This window comes from Dipodomys merriami, unplaced genomic scaffold (assembly GCF_024711535.1).
Source record: "Dipodomys merriami isolate MVZ:Mamm:240054 unplaced genomic scaffold, mDipMer1.0.p SCAF_35, whole genome shotgun sequence".
Lineage (NCBI taxonomy): Eukaryota > Metazoa > Chordata > Mammalia > Rodentia > Heteromyidae > Dipodomys > Dipodomys merriami.
In genome coordinates, this window is record NW_027205048.1 from 1,572,860 (window position 1) to 1,595,551 (window position 22,692).

The 22,692-nt window shown below is 38.6% G+C and overlaps 1 protein-coding gene across 5 annotated transcripts in view; it reads right to left on the minus strand.

Annotated features, from left to right (window-relative positions):
- Positions 1 to 22,692, minus strand: part of Sorcs1 (sortilin related VPS10 domain containing receptor 1) — a 477,489-nt gene that overhangs the window by 201,781 nt on the left and 253,016 nt on the right. For all 5 annotated transcript variants that reach the window (XM_069987934.1, XM_069987933.1, XM_069987931.1 and 2 more), the window contains exon 3: positions 20,879 to 20,978. In XM_069987934.1, coding sequence (XP_069844035.1) covers positions 20,879 to 20,978 — 100 coding nt within the window. The remainder of the gene's footprint in view (positions 1 to 20,878; positions 20,979 to 22,692) is intronic.

Genomic DNA, 22,692 nt, shown 5'->3' on the forward strand with positions numbered 1-22,692 from the left:
TCCTCCTCCTTGGGAGTCAGTATGCTTTTAAATATTGATTTCACCTCAATACATGCATAGCATTTTTGTTTGTAATCTCCTAACTCTCATCCCGTTGTAGGAAATAAGACAATAGTTTATGTGTAATTAGTTACATTCATGGAGAAAAGAGTTGTCCCAATGCTATATGTGTTGATGTGTATAATAGAGAAGAGTACAGTTAAGGCCAAGTTGGTTGGATAGCCTTTGTTGGCTGGGGTGGAAATTAAGATCAGAAGACTTGTCTTGATCTGAGTTAGAGACTTTTGTCCTTCTTCTGGAATCCCTTCAGTCACCGGGTGGCAAATACCTTGCATGTGTTTGGGAAAGGCATGTCAAGACAATGACAAGGTTCAAGCCTCAGGAATCGACTTTCTCTCATATGTTTCTTCATATCTCAGATTATGTCTTTTCCATGTTAAAAACGTATCTTTAGCCCCTTTCTTCCAAAGAGTCATCTTGGAGATAACTATAATGTCATGGGTGTTTCATATCTAAACCTTATTTGTCAAATAAAAAATAGTCTTTTAGTACGTGACTGAATTTTACTCTTTTGATAATCTTGAGGAGCCAGGGGAATTTCCACGTTCTCATTTTCCAGACAGAATGAGGAGTTTAAGCTTCCATTAGTGACTCCTACTACACAAATAGAAGAAATAAAATATATACAGCCAATTTCCTTGGCCTTCACTCTCTCTAAGGCAAGGATCAGTAATACGGACCCAGTTGTCCATATTAGACTAACATAAGGCCACTTCCCATCAATAACTATAGACACTATATATGTAATATATGTAATATATATACATATATATATACTATATATATGTAATAACTATAGATACTTAGAATAGCAGGATACACTGACTTCTTTGGGGAAAACAATTATTCTTTGAAATAGTACTTGAACTTTTGCTAAGAAACAATCAGAATAAAATATCAGTGGATTTTCACTGGGAAAAGGTAAAGGCCTGTACTAGATATACATCTCAAAGTCAAGTGCAAAGTCAGTACTCCAGGATAGCAGTGACACACTTTGTTTACCATACTCCTTATCCATGCCATCTTCCCACTGCAGAGCAGATTACATCCCCTAACTTTAGCTTCTGCTTCCCTGGGGCTCGGATTTGAGTGGAGGCGCATTGCCTCCAGGAACTACATCTTATCCAATCTTTGGCCTTGTCTTCAAACTGGTAGGAGTTCATTAACAGTTCCCCTGACTCATTCAACCCCATCCCCTTGCCACATAATAGTGGTCACGCTGCTACCTCTTGCTTTTTCACAAAACATTAAAGTTAAGCCAGAAGAGAAAAAAGGAAATAAAAAGGATATTGAACTTGTTCAGAGCAAAGCTGAGAGGTCTCAAAGCAGTTGTCCATTTTACTGCCAGTTGTAAAGAGAACAAGATGTGAGATTCAAGCCAAGACAAAACACTTAAATCTAGTCTGAATAATCTTTAATTTTTCTGTTTTGTATGCTCTCCCTATTTCTCTCTCACATTCTCTTTTTCTCTGTCCCTCATGTAGGTAGGTATAGGTTATTGCAGGAAGAAATAGAGAGAGAGAGAGAGAGAGACATCTATCTTCAGAGATAGATATCTATCTATAGAGCTATAGATAGATAGATAGATATCTTCCCTATGAAAACAGCTTCTAGCTGCGTGCCTCTAGTTCATACCGGTACTTCTAGCTACTCAGGAGGCTGAGATCTGTGATTAGTGGTTCAAAACCATCTCGGGGGAGAAAAGCCCAGGAAACCCTTAGCTCCAATTTACCATTTAAAAAAGGCCAGAAATGAAGCTATGGCTCCAGCAGAGAGCAATACATGAGCAAAAAAGTTCAGGGACTGTGCCCACCTCCTCCCCCCCCCTCACACACACACACACACACACACACACACACACACACACGTACCCCTAGACTAAATGTCTCCTTGAAGTTCTCAAACATTGGAAGTAAGGTTTGACCTTGGGCTTGGCACAGAGACAGAAGGAGGCAGGGATGAAAGGGATGAAGGAACTCTCTTCCCTTGGTTGAGCTGCTCTGCAGCCAGGATGCCCTTTGGAGGAGACAACATGTTCCAATCTGCACTGGCCTCCTAGGAAGGCCTCGCTCTATGCCAGCATCCCCCTGCAAGCCTTATTTAATTCTACTTGTCACTGCAGGAACTCGGAAGACATGACAGCCAAATTGCAAAATGGAGATGAGTGACAGCCAAGCATTGGCAGCCCTGGGCAGAGGAAGTCTGAGCTTCTGAGTACAAAGGAAGGAGCTGAAAAGAGGCAGCTGGTGAGATCTGGGTCACCGATCCTTCCACTACTTCCACAGCTTCAGCTTCTTTGCTGCGGATGCCCCAGAGTCTATAGGATGCCAGGAGTACCTGGATCTCTAGAAGTAGGAGAATGTCTATGTTTAATGCCAACCTTTTAAGGAGAAGAGAAAGGGCACAGATTCAGGCAATAACTAATATATCTAAGCTGCCTAGTCATCCTTTGTGGGGCTGGAGGTTATGATCTGGGTTTGCTCCTCAGTACCACAAAACCAAACCACACACTACCATTCCAAACCACACCCAACCATACCACACCAAACACTACCATTTCAAACCACAGTAAACCACACCAAACCATACTGAACAATGTACTACCCTTTTATCAGTCCCAACTCAAAGCTCTGATATGCACCTTTAATTATCTTGTAGAAAAGAACACAAGTTAGAATGTATTACCAAATATTACAAAACATTTTTTTTCTTTTTACTGCCTACATTTATTTGGTTTTGTTTGCTTCTCTCTCAAGGACTCTTTGAATAACCCTTTGTATCTAATAAGCCTGTATGGGATACTGTTACTTCATACTAGCTGGCTATACAAAGGAATGGAGTTAGAACCCTGGGATGATGGACTGGAACTTTCAAAAACCAAATTCCAAAAGACTCTCCTCTCTGAGTTTTAGAAATGCCTTTGAAAATACAGTAATAGACGCCTCCCAGGGCTCTGCACAGTTCAGTCCCTGGTAAGCAATTGTTTCCCATGAAGTAACAAAGAATTGTTAATTCCAGCTCCTTTTTCCTGTTTTCCAAGTTGGAAGAGCAGAGAGACCAAAGTGGCTGGCATTCTGTGCTTTCCTAAGTCAACCCTACAGGCTATACCGCTCATTCTCTAAAAGCATAAATTTGAACTGAAGACATTAAGTGCTCTCTCTGACTTTGGGCCACTTAGTGGTCAAATGCAAAATACATAGGTCTTTCTGGGGAAGAAATAACGCATCCCAGTTTTTATGTCAAAGGGACAAATGAAGTGTCTCATTTCAAATCAATGTCTTACACTGTCCAGTAGAGGGCAGCTGGCTCCAAACCCATAAATTGGTTATTTTATACTTGTATCATGAACGCCAAGGTACTGACAAACATCTGTCATTTTTATAAATTAAAATACAACCTAGAGGTCCGTACAAAAATGATACCTTCTAGTTAGGACAACTTCCTTATGCTGAGCAAAGTGTAGCACCTTCCCCCCAAACTCCACCCCACCCCTTCTACATGCAGCAGAATAGTGAGAGACGAAAAGATACTCAATGGGTAAAATGCAGATCTTCAGGTGTAAATCCAATTTCTGATTTTTCAATTTTTTTCTGATTTCAATTTTTTTTTGGTTAGTCATGAACTCTGGGCCTGGGCGCTGTCCCTGAGCTCTTCAGCTCAAGACTAGTGCTCTATCACTTGAGCCACAGTGCCACTTCCACTTTTCTGGTGGTTTATTGGAGATAGAATCTCACGGAGTTTCCTGCCCGGTCTGGCTTTGAACTAAGATTCTCAGATCTCAGTGTACTGAGTAGCTAGGATTACAGGCATGAGCCACCGGCAGCCGGCTAGGAGCTCCCTCAAAACAAGCTCTCTCTACATGTTGTGACTCCAGGGTCCGTGTAGTAATTTGCCACTTCATTCTATACATCCTTGAAAAAGAGCTGCACATATCCTAAAGATGTTATATGGGTAGTGAGAAGGGCCAGAAGATATAAAAATATTTGCAGTACAGAACTCTGCTAGAAATGGGTATAAACAGGGTATCTCTTACTGCCAGTTTCCAGGACACTATTATCTCCCATTCAGCCTTAGATGGAATGACCATGTCCAAAGGGAGATTATATTCTTTAGTTAAAACATAAGGAATGTGGGTGCCCAAGAGGTTTACAGAAATCCCCATGTGGCCACCATCCTTGGACAGTTCACAGCATATGAGCTGGACATGTTCTGGGTCTTAGTTTTCTTCCACATGCCAAAGGAGTTTATAATGCTATTCTGATGATCTCAGAGAGTTGTTCTGTTTCTGGGACAACTATTATTAAGGGTTTGAATGCTTTCAGCAACTCTCACATATGAGTAGCTTAAAGTTTGCAGGTAATGATACCACTGACTGGAGACAGTCCATGGCTGCTTTCTTCCCTCTGAGAACTGGGAGTCAGCGTTACTTCAGATGCCACTTAGCAGAAGAGGCAAAGAGGTCGTTAGTTCCAAGTTAGTTCTAGTTGTGAATAGTTTCTGAAAGAGAGACCCACATCTTTTCTTCCCATAAATTTACTCATTTCCTTTATACATATGATACAGAAAAAATAATTAAGGCGTGGGCCCATCTTTAACAATTAATACCGTCTGTGTATCTATCTCTGTCATCTGTCATCAATCCATACAGTATTTATGTGTCCATTTGTGCATCTATCTATGTATCTATCATCTAGCTATCTAAATGTATCTATATATCTGTCTATCATCTATTTATCTTTGTTTTATCTATCTAAAGCTATTTTGCTACAGAGAAAATTGCTTGGCAGAAGAGGATTTCTCTTCTAGGAAATTGTCAGAGAATAGTAGCAGATGCCTATGGAATTCATGATAATACCTATATTAAAGTAGAACCACAAAGTCTAATCAGAGCCTGTGAAAAATACTATAGAAGGAAAACAACAAGTCTATCCAGTGTGTACCTGCAATCTTGGAAGGACTATTTCCCAGCTCTAACTCCTCTAAGGAGCTCCTTCAAAGCAGAAGATTCTACTTCTAAGCAGATCTTTGCACCATTGTCTAGTTATCTTACCCTCATGCCTCGGGGTACCTGTGTTATATTTTTAAAAAGGGTACATTTCTGATATATATTCTCTGCACTGAAAGCAAGAACAACTTAAGAGTATACAAATGGTGGGCTGGGAAGGTGGCTCAGTGGTAGAGCGCTTGCCTTGCATGCATGAGGCCCTGGGTTCCATTCCTCAGCACCACATAAGCAAAAAAGAAAAAAGCCAGAATTGGTTCTGTGGCTCAAGTGGTAGAGCGCTAGCCTTGAGCTGAAGAGCTGAGGGACAGCACCCAGGCCCAGAGTTCAGGCCCCATGACTGGACCCCTCCCCCCCCAAAAAAGAGTATACAAATGAATATTTTGAGTGAATAGAAGGAACCTCTCTTCAAGGTCAAGACACCACTGTGACCAGCTACAAGAATGGTATCCCATAGATTTAAAGACCTGTTGGGATAGGTTTGTCCATTTTGTGTCATTGAAGATTAACTTGGTCACTGTTGGCAGCTCTAATGTTAGAAATAGTGAAGAAAAATTTTCTCATACTTCTTTTTGTTTATTTGTTCATGTATTAGCAAAGATTTATCAAATTCTTATCTGTCAGCACGAGGCACTGAAGTAAAAATGAGACTTCCTGAGCCTCTGAACGAGAACCCTTTTCCAATATGCGAAAGTATCGGTCCAATCCTATAAACTTGTCAAGGCTGCTATCATAAAATGCTAAACAGGAGGGCTGAACTGTTTTATACATCCAGTCTCAAAATGTGACATATGGCTTCCCTATTCATTTTCTCCCTGGTTCGCATTTTATCTAGATTATAAAATTCATATTTAAAACATAAAACGTATTAAAGCTGTATAGAAGAATCAGCACTTAGCCTCAAGAACACTAGTGACATGTAGCTGTGTCACACAAGAAAATGGGAAGGGTGTCTGGAAAACAGTCCACTATAATAGGAGGAAATCAACCTGAAGTGCAAAAACCTGGGTTTGAGTTTAAAAAGCATAGTCAATGACTAGGTTACAGGCATAAAATAGCAAGGCCTTGACCTCTCCTGCCCACCTCACAGAATTTCTGTAAAGATGAGATGATTACACATACACCAATGTGCATTTTTCTTCTGTAATCATACTATATTTTAAGTACACAGGATACTATTGTCCTTCTACCTTCCTTTAAATGACCTAGGGAAGGAAATAAAAGAGGGAGGGAAGAATGGGAAGGATAGAAGGAGGAAGAACAGAATTAAAGGAGAAAAAGAAAGAAGGGAAGGAGGGAGGGAGGAAGGCAGAAAAGGAATGAGGGAGAGAGACACACAGGGAGGAAAGAAATGAAAGAAGCAACAAACTAAGTAGTTGTAGGTAAGTAATATCCAATTTTAAAACATACTTATTTCAAATTTCTTTTCAATTCCCCTGAGCTGGTTTTATATGGGAAGAACATAATGAACCATGGGCAGAACTTTGTATTTGTAATAAATAGAGCCAATTGGGTTGGGCTCCATAATCTTCTGGGCCTTATCACATGTGTCTAACCTGTTTCCATTGGCTACTGGGTAATGAAGTACAGAACAGGACCTCTAGGGAACCAGACAGTTTCTCACTCACTATGTTACACACTCAGTCCTTACCACCAGAGCCTGCAGGGTAGGAAAAGTGAAATGTCTGAGGCTCTTGGGAAATTTCAAGTCCTCATACAAATGTAATCTCCACAAGTTTATAAAGTGTCACACTGCAAAGAAAGGGTATAATGTAACTGCAGGAACTATTTTCTGTGCAGATGAAATCTCTTGCATTCTCTCCATCTAATTGTAATACTAACTGGGCAGGGAGAGGGTCAAGGAAGAGGGTCTCTTCACAAAAAGAGGACAGTGCTTCTTGTCAATGTTTAGCCTGCTGAGATCCAAACTTGTAATCCAAATGGAGAGTGGCATCTTTATGCTGCATTAAAGCATAAGCCTTCTTGTTTCCATCTGATTATATTCAAACTTCTTCCTGGGCCACTGTGTTTATCCTATGGCTGTTCCTACAGAAATGATCTGGCTGGTGGAATTTGGCTTCAGATCATATTAAAATATCAGTAGCATGAAACCCCCAGGAACAGAAGGTAGAAGAAATATTGCTAAAGAGCAGAAAGAATGCAAATGGATAGTATGTCTTTTCAAAGCACATTTCAATGTGTGTTTCTTTAAATTAGTATATCTTAAAGCTACTGGTTAGTTCAAAGTACCAATCTGTCTACTACGAAAATTTGCAATCTCAGGCATACTACTTTGAGCTCTAGCTCCACTGCATCCAAATTTGACAGTAGAGGAGAAACTCTTGTTTATCCCCAAAACTACCATCCTAACAGGTGCCAGAGGCTTGCATAATGTAACACTCTGTACCTGGTTTCCCATACTCTGGGACTTTGGTCTTGCTAGTGAAAAGCAGCGTGGGTCTAGCCATGCCTAGAGGCCAGTGGATCTACAATTAGCAGCATGTCATTACAAAGCAATTGGAGAATTGTGAATCAACTTGCAGGCATTGTCCCGATTTTTTCCTAACTTATATTTGTGCACATGATCTTCCTTGGTGTTAACACTAAAGCCATCATGTTCTGGTTTTTAGATTCTAGTGAGCTTTCCCCTTGTTCATTTAGAGAAAGCCTACATTTTCACATTCAGGCCACTCTCTTGCTTGGGGAAGAAAATAAGATGACCAAGGGGAATGTATCTGGCCAGTTACACTAGGCACTGGGCTAGAATTACAGTGAGCACAGTAGGTTGAGAAGCAATAGATTTCAATCGATGCCTAGGGGTAAAGGTCAATTCTCTTGGAAGAATGGGCATCTATGGCAGAAACTGACTGAGTCCTTTGTGGAAGTTTGTAAATGTCAGCAATGTACTTTCATTTGGAAGCACAAAGGCCTAGTGCTCAAGGAGTGGGGCCCACAAGAAGCAGTAGAGAAAATATGTAAATCTGTTCATTACTTAATACACTAATCCAGGAAGAGTGATGGAGTTGGATGCACAAAAACGTACAAGTACACGGAATCCAACATCCATTGACTTTCTTCCCAAGATTCAACATCTGTTACCCCAGAACAAGTTTCACTTTTCTTCATGGACAGTTTCTAGAATTAAAATTATTTTAATCATGTTGAATGAGTGTGGCTTTTTTGGGAAAAAAAATAAATAGAAGCTATATCCATTCGACTGAAATGTGTTGTTTAAGTCATAGCCATTATCTATTTCAAGAGAATTTGGGCTCATTTGAACAAATCGTGGAGAAAAAGACCAAGTACTTCTCACTGACACCTGAGTCCCCTCCTGATTCTGCACAAGTGCTTGTATGTATTGTGATGCTTCAGTCCAGTCTTCTCTTTTCCTGCCCTTCTAAATGTCTCCCCACTACCCTAGTCCTGAAGACCTCCTTAGAATAAGATAAATTTAATAGGGAGCTGGGCACAGTGGTTCATACCTATAATCTTGCTACTTCAGAGGTAAAGACAGAGGGTCTGAGGACAATTTAGGCCAAAAGTTAGAAAAATTAGAGAGATGTCCAGATGAACAAATAAGTCAAGCATAATCATCTGTAACTGAAATCCAATCGATCTGAAAGGCTGTGGGTAAGAGTGTGGTCCAACCTGGCCTAGGTAAAAATTTGAGACCCTCACCATTGGAAAAATAACTAGAAAAACAAAAAACAAATATTTTAAAAATGTAAGCTCAAGTGGTAAAGCAAGTGGGAGGCCTTCAGGTCCAACCTCACTACTGCCAACAACAACAACAACTAGAACAAATCAGCTGCCAAAGATGTGCTATATAGGATTCTGGAAAAGAGCAGGACATAATGTAATGTACCTTATAATAAGTCAATCCAGATAGAACAAAATGACAGAAAAATCAGAAAATGAGCCAAAGTCAAGAACTAACACTAACAGAAATCACTATAAAGTTTAAATGTTATATATATATATATATATGTATATATATATATATATATATATACATATATATATATGAGTAAAGTTTCAAATTGCATAAATGTCCATTCTACTGGGAATTGTCCTTTTTTATTGGGAGAGTCATTTTTGCATCCTTTCCTTTGCTGGACATTCTAAATTGTAAAGAGATTTGCCTAGATGATTAAGATGCTTACTGCTAAATAACCTTGCTTTTGGAGCAGTGAAAGTTAAATTAATCCTTTTAAGGAAGTACAAGCATCCATCACCCCCCTTTCTTTAAATGCTGAGTTACAATGTCCATGATGAGTAATTTAGTTTGAGAATAGAAGATAATTCTTTGACCAGACAGGAATATCCAGGATCAGGAGATACAGAGATCCTTAGCACAAAATCCATAGATTACAGGGCCACCTTTAAACTCATTATCTTCACATTCAGTTTTAACATCTAAAGAGATTATGGAGCCATCCTCAATTCTTTATTCCCCTGTTTGGATTACATGTTATCAAGTGATATAACTAGCTGACTCAGAAAAGTCTGAATCAGATTCCTCAACAAAAGCTATGTGCCACAAAGATGGCCATTTGAGTCTCTAGGGCCACACTGTGTAGAAGTTACTCCACATCTATTTCTATACTTTCCCTGCTTTATTATAAATACGCCCTTACTGAACCTCATTTCAATTTACTTACTTCTTGCTCAGTCTGCTTATCTCTTTGCTTCACAGGATCCTGTCTTATGAATGTCAGTTCTCTACTGCCTAAGAGTTGATAAACAATGGTTTCACCAAGTTATGTTTTTCTGTTGGGAATGTCATGATCCCGTGTTTTACTCCAGTCTGCATCAATTGAAACCTTTTCATGCTGCTTTCCTGATGATCCCAGTTTACAGTGTGCACTAAACAATTAGCACTTTCAGAATGTAATCTATCACTCTGTAATATTTAATCTCATCCCTGCAAAGGATGATAAACTCCACAGGGAAATTGGAGGTCCCATGTGTACTGGATGTTTATATCTAACGATATGCTTGCAAATGACCAGAGTTAGGCAGTTGATAAAATATGTCTCCATTGATTTCTTCTTAATATTGCAATTTCAAAGCTCATCAATAGTTTTAACTGACTGATGCCTTAACATAATGCTGAACATATCAAACCTATAATAAGGTGAGTAGTTCTATTAATTTAATATTAATGTTAGCATTCACTGAATTTATAGGCAAGACGGAATAAGCTTGTAAAATTGAAAATAAACTTCATTATTATGCTAGAATTGTAAGTCAGATGGGCCATAGAAACAGTTTCAATGGTTTAATTAGTCATTACAGTAAGATATTAGTGGAAATTAATTTTTAAGACAAAAAATAGGCACATGTTGAAACACATTCATTTAGAAGTATAAACAACTCTAAGCTATGCACTTCATTCTGTGAAATAGGTTTCTCATAGCACATACACTAAAAGACAATTTTCATCTTCTTTTCCCTTTCTTCTTTGACAAATATTAGCTTCTCTTTGAAAGCTTCCCTGAGTCCCCAAAGATAGAGCTCTATGTACATTGCTATTATGATATATATGTTCTGCACTGTAATTGATTGTTTATACATTCATCTTCTCCAACAAGCTGCACAATCCTTAGGAACAAGAACAATGTCTCATGTTTCTATTTCACTTCTTAAAAAATGACCTGGCATGAAACGGGCATTTTAGAATTTTTGGTTGAGCTGACTAATGACTGCATATGGGATGGCCATATAATTCAAGTAGATAATAAAAATAATAGCAGGCATTAGGAAATATTAGCCTCATGGTTCTGTCTAGGTACTATCCATTGCTTGTTTTGACATTCTGCTTTGTATTATTGCTTCATGATGTTGACACAATCATTATATTTTATTTCACAGAGGAGGAAAACGTATCAAAAAGAGTTGATCCGAAATCAACCAACAAATAAACCTTTATCTCAGGGCACACGCTCACAATGTGACTCAGCTAGAATCTAAGGCCAGACAGACCGCCTGTGTGCTCCTATATATTAAGTATACCTCCACAACTCATGGTATCACTGAGCAAAGATTCACAAGGACTACCTTCAAATAAAGTATAGCTCTACAGGGATGGGACACTGGTGCTAGGCTGGTGCTGGACAAATGCAAAAATTCAGGGTATACACATTAACAAAAGAGGCTACACAGTAGAGAGGAGATAACCTTCAAAGGACAGAAGTCTGTGAATACCCTGGGCAGCAAAGGTCTTTGTATGTGGTGTTGGGAACCTGGAGAGTCTACTTATAAATCTGCCACACCCCTGCACTTGAATCATAATGGTGTTTTCCTGGGGGGGGGGGAGCAATTTCAGCCATAGCCATCAACAAACACCTTTTAACCATTTGGCATCATTCTGGAAGAACTGGGAGATAATAAGGGTAAATGGTACTTCCTCTGAAAGTCTTAATAAGTTCCTGATAGATAAACTCTCTCCTCTGAGAGATCTCAAGAGATTATTAAACTTCTATCACTAGAAATAGTTACAATCATCTTACTTCTTTTTTCTTCTACCCACTGTTTTCTTTCTTTCTTTCTTTCTTTCTTTCTTTCTTTCTTTCTTTCTTTCTTTCTTTCTTTCTTTCTTTCTTGCTTGCTTGCTTGCTTGCTTTCTTTCTTTCTTTCTTTCTTTCTCTTTCTTTCTTTTTTTCTTTCTTTCTTCCTCTTTCTTCTTTCTTTCTTTCTTTCTTTCTTTCTTTCTTTCTTTCTTTCTTTCTTTCTTTCTTTCTTTCTTTCTTTCTTTCTTTTTGTGGGTCGTGGGGCTTTGAACTCTGGGCCTGAGCGCTGTCCCTCAGCTCTTCAGCTCAAGGCTAGCACTCTACCACTTAAGCCACAACACCACTTCTGGTTTTCTGGTGGTTTATTGGAGATAAGAGTTTCACGGACTTTCTTGCCAGGGCTGGCTTTGAACTGCAATCCTCAGATCTCAGCCTCCTGAGTAGCTAGGATTACAGGTGTGAGCCACAGGCACCCGGCACCCTCTGTTTTCTTTGTGTGCTTCAAAATAGCTTTCTCTCATCACCATTGTTACTTTAAATATTTGGCAGTAATCTCTGCCATCTTCTCCTTTTTGCTCTATGTTTTCTCTTCCATGCCTCTCCTCTATCTATGAGAGGTTGTACATTCAGGATATTTTCATATATACATATATATATGTATATTCATTTATATCCATGTTTTCATGTATATGTATATATACAATTTCATCACATTGTCCTTTCCTCCAATATAGGCATACTCATTTTCTGGTGGTAGATTCTGTCAATTATGCAACATTTAGTATTCCAGTCCACACACACACACATAGACCAAAGCAATGAAAGTAGAAATGTCTCTAAAGCCCTTGTAGGTATACCCTATAGCACAGGCCTTTTAACCTGTGAGTATTGAAAACGACCTCAGTAGCTTTTAATTTCCTATAACTTATGTGAATAATTGAATGACTATGAAACAAGATGCATATGAGAGCTTATGGATGGAGAAAATCAGGGAAATGAAGTCCAAAAGGAACAGAGGGACAAAACCCCCATAGAAAATTTCATCGAAGCCACAGCCAGGTCAACAAAAGGCACGTTTATGTGAAAACAATTTTAGTTCCTGAGGCAGTTAGTACTCTTAATTTCTCTAGATCAGGAAAAAGCAAAGTTTTATTAAAGATTCATCCACATGGACTGTTTTCCTGACAGCACTGAGGGAAAGCTTGGGGCAGATCTAATCTGTCGGAATAAAACATCCCACCTTTGTAAATGTGGCAAATTTCCTGTAGCAGCAGACATTCATCTCCATCCATCAGGAGAGCAATTCACTAGAAACAAATGTTCTAGATACAGTATGTCAAACACTGGATGATGGAAACCCCTGAGAAACCACAGGGAGTACTGCTGGAAGCAAATGGAGCAGTCTGTTGAAAGGACCTCTGACCATTTTCGATAGCAGAGTGCAACTTGCAACCAACCTGAAATAATGCATTTGACCTTCACGAAAGGGTAATGGATGGGCACTTAACATTAGGTCAGGCAGACTTTAGAGAACAGGAGCTCTAATAATGACAGATGATGAGACAAACATAAATAAGAAAGTAGGTAGACAGAGAAGTAAGTAAAGACGTCTGCTTCACAGAGAAGTGGAACTGGAAGTCCACTGTGTGTATCTGAAGAATCCTCAGCTCTTTCACACGTGAGAATTTGCCACCCTCTGGCCACGCGGATAATCTACCTTCAGAGAACCAGTGAGTAGTATAAAAAAATGTAGCTTCTAGATAAATCTTACTGATGATATTTGGAAGTCTCCAGATATTTAGGAATTAGGATTCTAATTTAGGATTTCACAATCTTGAGTTAGCTTCCATTTTTAGAAGTGACTAGAACGAAAATACAGAGTTCAATTTTGTTTTATGAAGTCTGTGCCTATACTTAGAAAACTTCATTCTGTAGACCTGTCACAGGTCTATTTATCAAACTACCTACCCATAACTTTTCTTTTATAATGTAAATGTACTAAAAGTTCTGCATTGTAAACTCAATAACCCATAAATCTAGTCATCCTATGGATACAACTTAGATATTTTTAAATCACAGTTTCCTGATTGGTATTCACGGTGTTAGGAATTTATTATATGTGAAAAATATAACATCCCATGAGTGAGAATAACAGACATGATGTTAATTATGCCAGAAGCATCAAGAAACAAGTACTAAGTATTAGTTAAGGCTACAAAAAGAAATGAAATACTAATTGTTCTGATCAGTTCTATAAAAATCAGACTAATTAGGAGGAGAAAGGATTGAGAGAAATAAGGGGAAGAAAAAAATAGAGGTTTAAAATGCACTCATCCCAATGTATTGCCTATACCAACAGTATCTTAGATAATCTTTTAAAAGTGTGGTATGACTTTCAGAGAATGTGAAATAAAAGGTAACGAGGCTTTTACTATGTATCATTCTGTTAAAATAAAAACAACTGTCATTTGATTAATATTTCTTTATGAATGTTACTGCAGGTACTTTTGGTTTATATAAAATCACATAGTACCTTACTTTTTAGACTGTGTCAGGTAGGCAAGGAGGAGGTGCACTCGATTAGTATTTTCTTTTCTAATTGTGTTCTCCAGAGCCCTGGAGTTCCAGAAGGCTCCCCAGAGCCACCTGGGAGCAACAAAGGATTTGTCTAAGGGCATTGCTCCTGGCAGTCTGTCCTTACTTCAAAGAGAACACTGCAGCTCCTTTGAAACCTAAAGGCTTGGATAACTGTTGGAAAATCACTCAGAGGGGGAAAAAAATAGAAGTCTAGCGTCCTTTCTTAGATTTTTGTATTTGTAGTAGTAGGGAAGAGAACTTAATAAATGCTCAACAGACCGAAGAGTCCAACCACTCAGATGTACCCAAAAGGGATCAAAAGAGATGATCTTTCCCTTTAGCTATGGTTGCCCAGGTTAAGCAAAGGAGAGCAAGCATTTATTCGCTTTAAAAAGCCACTTACCTTGAAGTTTGGAAAATGCCACTTCTACTTGGTCTCTGAGTTCATGCACAGCACTTCTTTATGAATGAAACATAGGTTCTTTTTTTTTTTTAAAGATTAGAGGCAAATGGATGATATTGTATACAAAGGGACAGATGAAAGAGTTAGGGTAGAATGAACAAGTGTTGAGTGTCTGCTGAGGGAAATGTCATGCTCCCTCTTTGATGTATTATACAATACACCAGTTCCCCTTGGCCTCGGAAGATAATGTCTACTGAGTGCCATGCAAAGTTCCTGGCACTTTACATATTAATCAGATTCTCTTGAGTCAGAAAAGATGCAATTATATACGATGGCCTAGAAATGACTGGAAACCTATGGGGATTCTTTACTGTTCTTGTTTATTCACTTGAAAGAAAAATTAATGGGTCAAAGTTGGTTTCACAGGGTACCCTCTTTTCCAATTTCCAGCACAAAACTGAATGCAAGTACAATTCAAATACTCAGCTATGCATTAGGCAGGTAATAGATACCTTAAGAGGATCCTGGGCTCAGCCTCATAAAAGATTACCAATGTGACTGAGGCACTTTATCCCATTGAGGAAGTAAAAGACATTGTCCGAATACAGTATGAGCTCATAAAAAAATGTAGCATTGGAAGTGGTGCTGTGGCTCAAGTGGTAGAGCGCTCGCCTTGAGCTGAAGAGCTGAGGGACAGCGCTTAGGCCTAGAGTTCAAGCCCTGAGACCGACAAAAAAAAAAAAAAAAAGTAGCATTTAAAGATTTACTTTCAGGGTCTCATGATCTTTGCAGGCAATGTCAGGCAAGCCTCTAAGCTCTGCGAGATTCAGCTTTCATATCTGGCAAATGAAAGAACAGAATTTGAAAACACTCTTCTTTCAGGCTTGGATTCACTAATTCCATGATTCCTTCAAAGCAACACTTTTAGAAAGACCTTCTATGTCATACTCCTTTCCTTTCCCCAAAGTCACAAATGTTACCTAGATCATCCAAAGGAAAAGCAAGATAAATTAAGCATGCCCATGATAAAAAGAGACAGAGAGTCAATAATCAAGCCCTTATTTAGAAAGTGTCACATACACTATGGTAATTAAAACCTAAACATCTGGAGAAAATGCAAACAGTGTTTAATGTTGGCAGGTACCAAGAGACCTGCACAAATGATCAATGTGTACTGAGAAAGGGTCCTATTTATAGGATGAAAGCCTTAGAAGATTCTCTCAGCAGGAATGATATTAATTAAGAAATGATAACTCAGAAATGAGAGGGAATAGAGACGCAAAAGGGGCATGAGATATCTAAAAAATTAATACTGTCTAGGGTTTTTTTTTAGTGCTTTCCTGGGAATAGAGTGTGCAGAGATCACAAGGATATAACAATTACATGAATTGGCTCTTGCAAGTAAGACACTTTTCTTTTTCTTTGCTCCTGCAATGGGTTACACATACAGTTTCCTACGTCTTAATTCTTGAAGATCTGAAGCAATGTCTTGTGAAAGGAGAGTAGCTAAGGTTGGGTACGATGTGAAAGGTATTGCTAATAGAGTAAAAAGACGTTTTAGGCAGAATAGACACATAAACTTAAAGAGAATTTAAGTGTGAGACCCCAGATTTCACAGATCGCTTTTACTTTGCTACATCTATTAGTTCTTCTTCCATCTTCTGCATCATGGCTATTCTCCTGAGCTACGATTTAAATCTTTTCTTTCTTTTTTTTCTCTCTTAGCAAACTATGCGACTAGTAAACCTGTGCAGACACAAACACTCTTTGGGCTTTATCATGAATTAGAGGAAGAGTCACTCAAAAACTTAATGACAGATAGTTTCTCTGTCTTTCCTCGGGCACTAAGAACACTCAGCCTTGTTCCTTTAGGATTATCTCATATATCAGAGGGCAGGTACAGGATTCTTGCAAAGGAGGATGAATGACCTAGGATAATATCTTGGAGCAAGCTTTCAATGTCTGTTAATCAAGACTTCCTAAACAGACAGATGTGAAGGTGATGGTTTTCAACAAATAAGACACGTCTAAGGAAAGTTGTGATTTGCAGTAGCCTTGTCCCTAATGGATGATCATCAGTTTAAATGATAAGTAAGGACTGATTTTACTATGGACTCTGAATCCAATAATGACCTTAACAAGCAAAATCAGAGCATTAAACCCACTGTGTGGACATGTTAAGGAAAGAACAGTTCCTAACCTCTCAAACAACTCAGGGTAGTAAGACAACAGATTGCTGGGAAAGTGGAGAGTTATGGGGACATAGTCAGTTTTATTTCAGTTGCTCTCACCGATGTGAAAAGCAGAAGGACATATCTGGAACAAACCCCATTAACTCCAAAGATAACACTCTACACATTTGAAAGAATTAATACAACCCTTTGCAGGAGCCTGCTCATTTTTGACTAGAATATCATAAAAGTCCTAGAAGAACTGAAGTGAACTTGAGCGCTTTTGTCCTGTATAATTATAGAGTCTGATAACTCTTCTCTTTCTTCTTCTTTTCTTTTTTAAATTTGTGGGTACATAAACTCTTATTGATTCGGGAGAATATATTCACACTTTAAAATGTTGTTCAGGCACTAATCTTCTTGGTTCAAATGTCTCTTTGTGTTTGGGAGGGTGTATATAGGTTGTGGTGATAAATTCACCTCATAAGTAGAAAAACTGTACACATATATACTGCTATTTCAACTTTATTGATTTTTGTTGTACTGTAAAGACCTTCATTGTCCTCCAATATATCTTAAATCTATCAGCATCTCAGAAAGTGACCCTGAAGCCCTCATTTATCTGTAGAGGAATAGCTTTGGTGCCCTAATAAACAATGAACCTTAAACAGCTCAGGACCACCTCTGCATCTGAAGAGATATTCTCTCAGTCACAAACTGGACTTCTCTGTTTTTTGAAACTAGGATCTGACAAGTCTTAATTCAGATCAGGGAAGTGCCTGTGGCCAAATACCTTTTTCAAAGTTCTTAGGATAGATTAAAAGTTACTTCCTCAGCCTAAGGAAAACCAGCTTTTGAACTGGGTAAATTCCATGGCAGAACTCTTCTGATTATTCCCCTAAACTTTCCTTCCAGGCTCAAAAGTTACATCTGGGTCTGAGAATCACAGTCTTCAAATTGTACTCCTGGAAATAATCTCTACTTGGAGACTAGCACCATATATTGTGCAGATGCAGGAAAGCCTAGAATCACAATCAATATTTGGTGTCTTCTTTTTTTTTGAACCTTGTCCTTCTCAAATAGCCTCAATAAAACAGAGACTATCACCAGATTGCAGCAATTCTAAGGGACCTTTCAGTTGAAAATCCATCTGCCTTTCTTATAACACGACAAATATATGAATGACTTACACAAAGTCAACTATTGGTAGAACCAGATTCAAGGGAGGGGGGGGTCTTGCTTTTTTTCTTTCTTCGTTTTTTAATTTTTTTTCCTGTCAGTCTTGGGGCTTGTACTCTGGGCCAGGGTGCTGTCCCTGAACTCTTCAGCTCAAGCTTAGTGCTATAACACTTAAACCACAACACCACTTTTGGTTTTCTGGTGGTTAATTGGAGATAAAAGTTTGAACAGCCTTTTGTACACCAGCTGGCTTTGAACTGCTATCCTCAGATCTCAGCCTCTGGAGTAGCTAGGATTACAGGCATGAGCCACTGGTGCCTGGCTATGTCTTGCTTTCTGAAACTTAGTTTGGGAATCTTTGAAGTGCGAGATTCTTTATGTCTCTTATATTTCATGGCAAAAATCCCATCACATAGCCTAGGGTTTGTTGATTGTTAAATTAAATTTACTAAAAATGTGAACTGGAGGAGAAATCAATTGAGTTTACAAGAATCAATTCAAAGCCAACAAACAATTAAATCTCATTATAAAAATAAAAAGTATAAGGTCAGTTTCCTCAGTATCAGGCAGTATACTGTGGATCAAAATGGTTTAGATGTAATTACTGATGATGGGATGGATCAGTAACAAGCTAGGAAGGAATATTCACTCAGTGATGCTCTAGATTTGTGAGGTTGACACTATTGAGATTTGCTGTCTGACACTGTGGTCATCATCCATATGTTATGATATAAATTATAGTTCATTAAATCTTGCTGAAATTTAAAATTCACCTACTCAGTACTGCTTGCTATATTTCAAATACTCAACAAGGCACAAGGTGCTTGTATCTAAAGTACTGGGCAGGTTGAAAGAATGTTTCTGTCTTCACAGAAAGTTCTACCCAACGCTGCTATTTATAGGAGACAATCACAACTACTGCTTCCAATAATTATATGAAGCAGGAGGGATAGGAAGACAAGGAATGAGAATAAACTGAAAGCATTGATTACAGTCTTTAGTGTTCTGATCTATGCATCCGAAATATCTGATATTGTATAATCCTTATAACTTCCCTCATGAGGTATGTACTGTAATTATCTTCAATTTAAATTTGAGGATATGGCCGGGCGCTGGTGGCTCACGCCTGTAATCCTAGCTACTCAGGAGGCTGAGATCTGAGGATCGCGGTTCAAAGCCAGCCTGGGCAGGAGAGACCGTGAGACTCCTATCTCCAATAAAACCACCAGAAAACCGGAAGTGGTGCTGTAGCTCAAGTGGTAGAGCACTCGCCTTGAGATGAAGAGCTGAGGGACAGCGCCCAGGCCCAGAATTCAAGTCCCACGACCGACCAAAAAAAAAAAATAAATAAATTTGAGGATATGGTGCTTGGAGGGATTAAGGAAAATGGCATATTCATCTGCTTGGTAATTAACAAAAGCTATCTAAACTCAGGATCTAATCTCAATTCTTTTTTTTTTTTTTTTTTTTTTTGTGCCTGTCCGCTGGCTTGAACTCAGGACCTGAGCGTTATCTCTGATCTTTTGTGCTCAAGATTAATACTCTAGCCACTTGAGCCATAGCTCCAGTTCTGGTCTTTTAGATAGTTCACTGGAGAAAACATTCTCATGGACTTTCTTTCCCTGGCTGGCTTCAGAACATAATTCTCAGATTTCAGTCTCCTGAGTAGTTATGATTATAGGCATGAGCCACTGCCACCTAGCTAAGCTCAACTCTTACACTGCATCTGTGAGGAACTTGACATGTTTCCAGCCAGCAGGAAGATAAGTTTTACAATAATGTTTCTCAACTATAAATACTAATAAAGCACATCTGGTACTTTTCTCAAGATAGCAGTGCTCAATCCAATGTGTCTTAAGGGTAAGATCGAGGCTTAAGCATTTGGGGCTCACTTAGTGCTTTGGATCTGCAGTCGGAGTTGGGGATGATTGCTTGAGGAAAAGTCTCTTGTGCCATCCCCAGCCTAGAAAGCAAAATGCAAATTCCATCTGAGGACACTAACAGTATCTCATGACAATCCCAAGATTGTAGATGCCAATGATATCACAAAAGTAGAATACAATTCAGGATACATTAATGGGTGATATTTTTCTATTCCCTGATAGATACTGTTAATCCAGTTAATGTGTGTGGTAGTTGGACATTATATCTCAAAATTAAGAATTTGCTCATGTAAATGTATTTATAAAAGGAAATGTATGGACTTTTCTTTGTGAGACAAAGGTGTTTTTTTTTAACTTAGAAAGCATGCTTTATAGGGGGAAAAGTAATCCACAAAGAAATAGATCAATCCTTTGACACATAGACAAGTAATAGATTAGCAATACGAGTGAGACTTACTCCTTCTAAATCTGTCTTAAAAAAAAAATCTTAGTCTTCTCATCTGCAAAAATAAAACATGTGTATGATGATCTCAAGACTCCTTGCAGGTAAAATCAGTAACTAGGAGAGACTAACTTCACCATATTTTTGAAACCATGTGTATGGATTCCATCCTGACATTAGCGTATTGCCCGAATAAACCTGAGAAATACAACGCCCTGCCTGTGCTAGGAAGATATAACCACTTAAATTCTAGTTTATCTATTCCCTCCTTGTCAGGGGAAAACAAGGGCATCAGATGAAAGCCCATCTTTCTTCTCTCTTGTCAAAGCTATTCTAATTCTTGTGAATGACTGCTCAGAGGTTTTACAAGACAAGAAGCAGCAGCAGCCTCTAGGTAAGACTCATTCCTAGTAGTCGCTGCCTTCCTGAAATGGTAATGATGCACCTACAGCTCTGGCTCCTACACTCACAGCTGCTGATCTGAAAATCTTGACGTGTCAGACATTCCAGTACCTTAACACCCATCAACTAGTCTTTACATCTCTTATCCCAGCTTAACTGTAATGGATTTTTAGGTATCATGAGAGGTCACCCAACCAAGGCAGAAGTCTCATCCTGAATCAGTAGCAGGCTAATATACATTTCTTACCTTACGTTTGTTGGTAGGACACACATAGAGATAGCTCAAAATGGTCTTCAAGCCCACTTTATCATTCAGTTTCTCATAGGTTGTCCCATAATCGGTTGACCTATAATTCAAAAGAGGCTTTAATGAGAACAGAAGTATATATCATCTGGCCGCTTGTCAGAATAATACGTTTCATATAGTAGAATGGGTCTCCAGAGGTTTCCAAATGATTCACACAGCATATAATGATGCTTAATTATGTACATAGTAGCATCATATGAGTGGTTAACATTTGCATTTAAATTGAGTTGGTTGAAATTAAAATGCCATTTCTCTACCCCCCTTTAATGTACATACTTTCAACAGAGGATGTGATTAGTTTGAAAAAAAGATTGAGATGAGCATGTCCCTTGAATTGACCAAAGAAATGAAAGAGTTTTTAGTTAGATATGACATTTGTACACTTCAGCTTTATCTTTAGCACAGTGTAGAAGCAGGTTCTCTAGATTTATCTCCCAACTGTGTTTTCATTCATGAGTTACAGCATCTATAGTTGGTTAGTACCTTCAAAGGTCATTCAGTCTTTTCCTTTTATTTAAGAGCAAGGAAATGTCTTCATAACGAGTGGAATTTCACTTGTCAAAGGCCTTTTCCAGTGGTAAGCTGTCTGGACTTAGAAGGATGTCTTTCCCCAACACTAAGCTTATCTTTCTTTTTTTTTTTAATTGTGAAAATACTGTACAGAGGGGTTACAATTACATGGGCAAGATAATGAGTACATTTCTTATCAAGCATTGTAGCCTCCTCCTTTGTTTCCCCTTCCCATCCCTTCCCAACATCTCCCCACCCACCCACCCAAACCTCCTCATCCCCCACCAAAGTTGTAAAGTTCGTTTTCAACATAACGACTTGTACATCTCATTGCTGCAACTGGTCCACCTGTATCCCTAGTTAAATGATTTGTTTTTTCCCTTCCCCTCCACAAATTATACCAACATCAAATACAATGAAAGCAGGGGTTATACCATGGGGGAGGGACATACAAAGCAACAAAGAAAGAATCTTATAAATGTGTTAGAAACAATCGCATGAAAGAAAAAAAAAACATTTGACTACATATCTTAGGGTGGGTGCATTTCCCTAACATCAACTTATCTGACCTTTTCTGCTTGACTCAGACATACACTGGTATTGCAAATAAGGGAAACCATGGGACCTATGTTTCTTTGGGCCTGGCTTACTTCACTTAATATAATTGTTTCCAAGACTTTCCATTTCCTAACAAATGGGGCAATGTCATTCTTTCTGATGGAGGCATAAGCTTATCTTTCTTATACATTCCCTATCATAATTTAATCACTGGTCAATAATACATTAATTCAGATTAAATAAGTAGGTTTAATTATCTTCTTTATGAAAATCTTCTTGATACTTCAAAATTTTAATTCCATTGGGTCATGGATAAAACTATATGTGCAAAGGATATCATCTGGGTTTGAAGGGAATGACTGAGAGTACCCAAATGCACTTGTTCACAGAAAAGAGCTGATAAATGGACCAGCTAAATTTGATACAGGCATTCACATCATTGAAGAGTAGGGCATTAAGCAAAATTTTCTTGAATTATGAACCTTGGCAATAGGAAAGAGTTTAGAAAAGGAGAGGAAGAGCCCCACAGATGGTACACAGAAGTATAAATGGGTTTCTTCAGCACCACGGTCTACCAAGTCACTAATAGTTGTCAGTCACTAATAGAACTGCATTCCAGAATTCTTTTGCAGACCTTATTTCACTAATCACAACGTTTCCCTAAAATCCAACTCCCACATGTAACG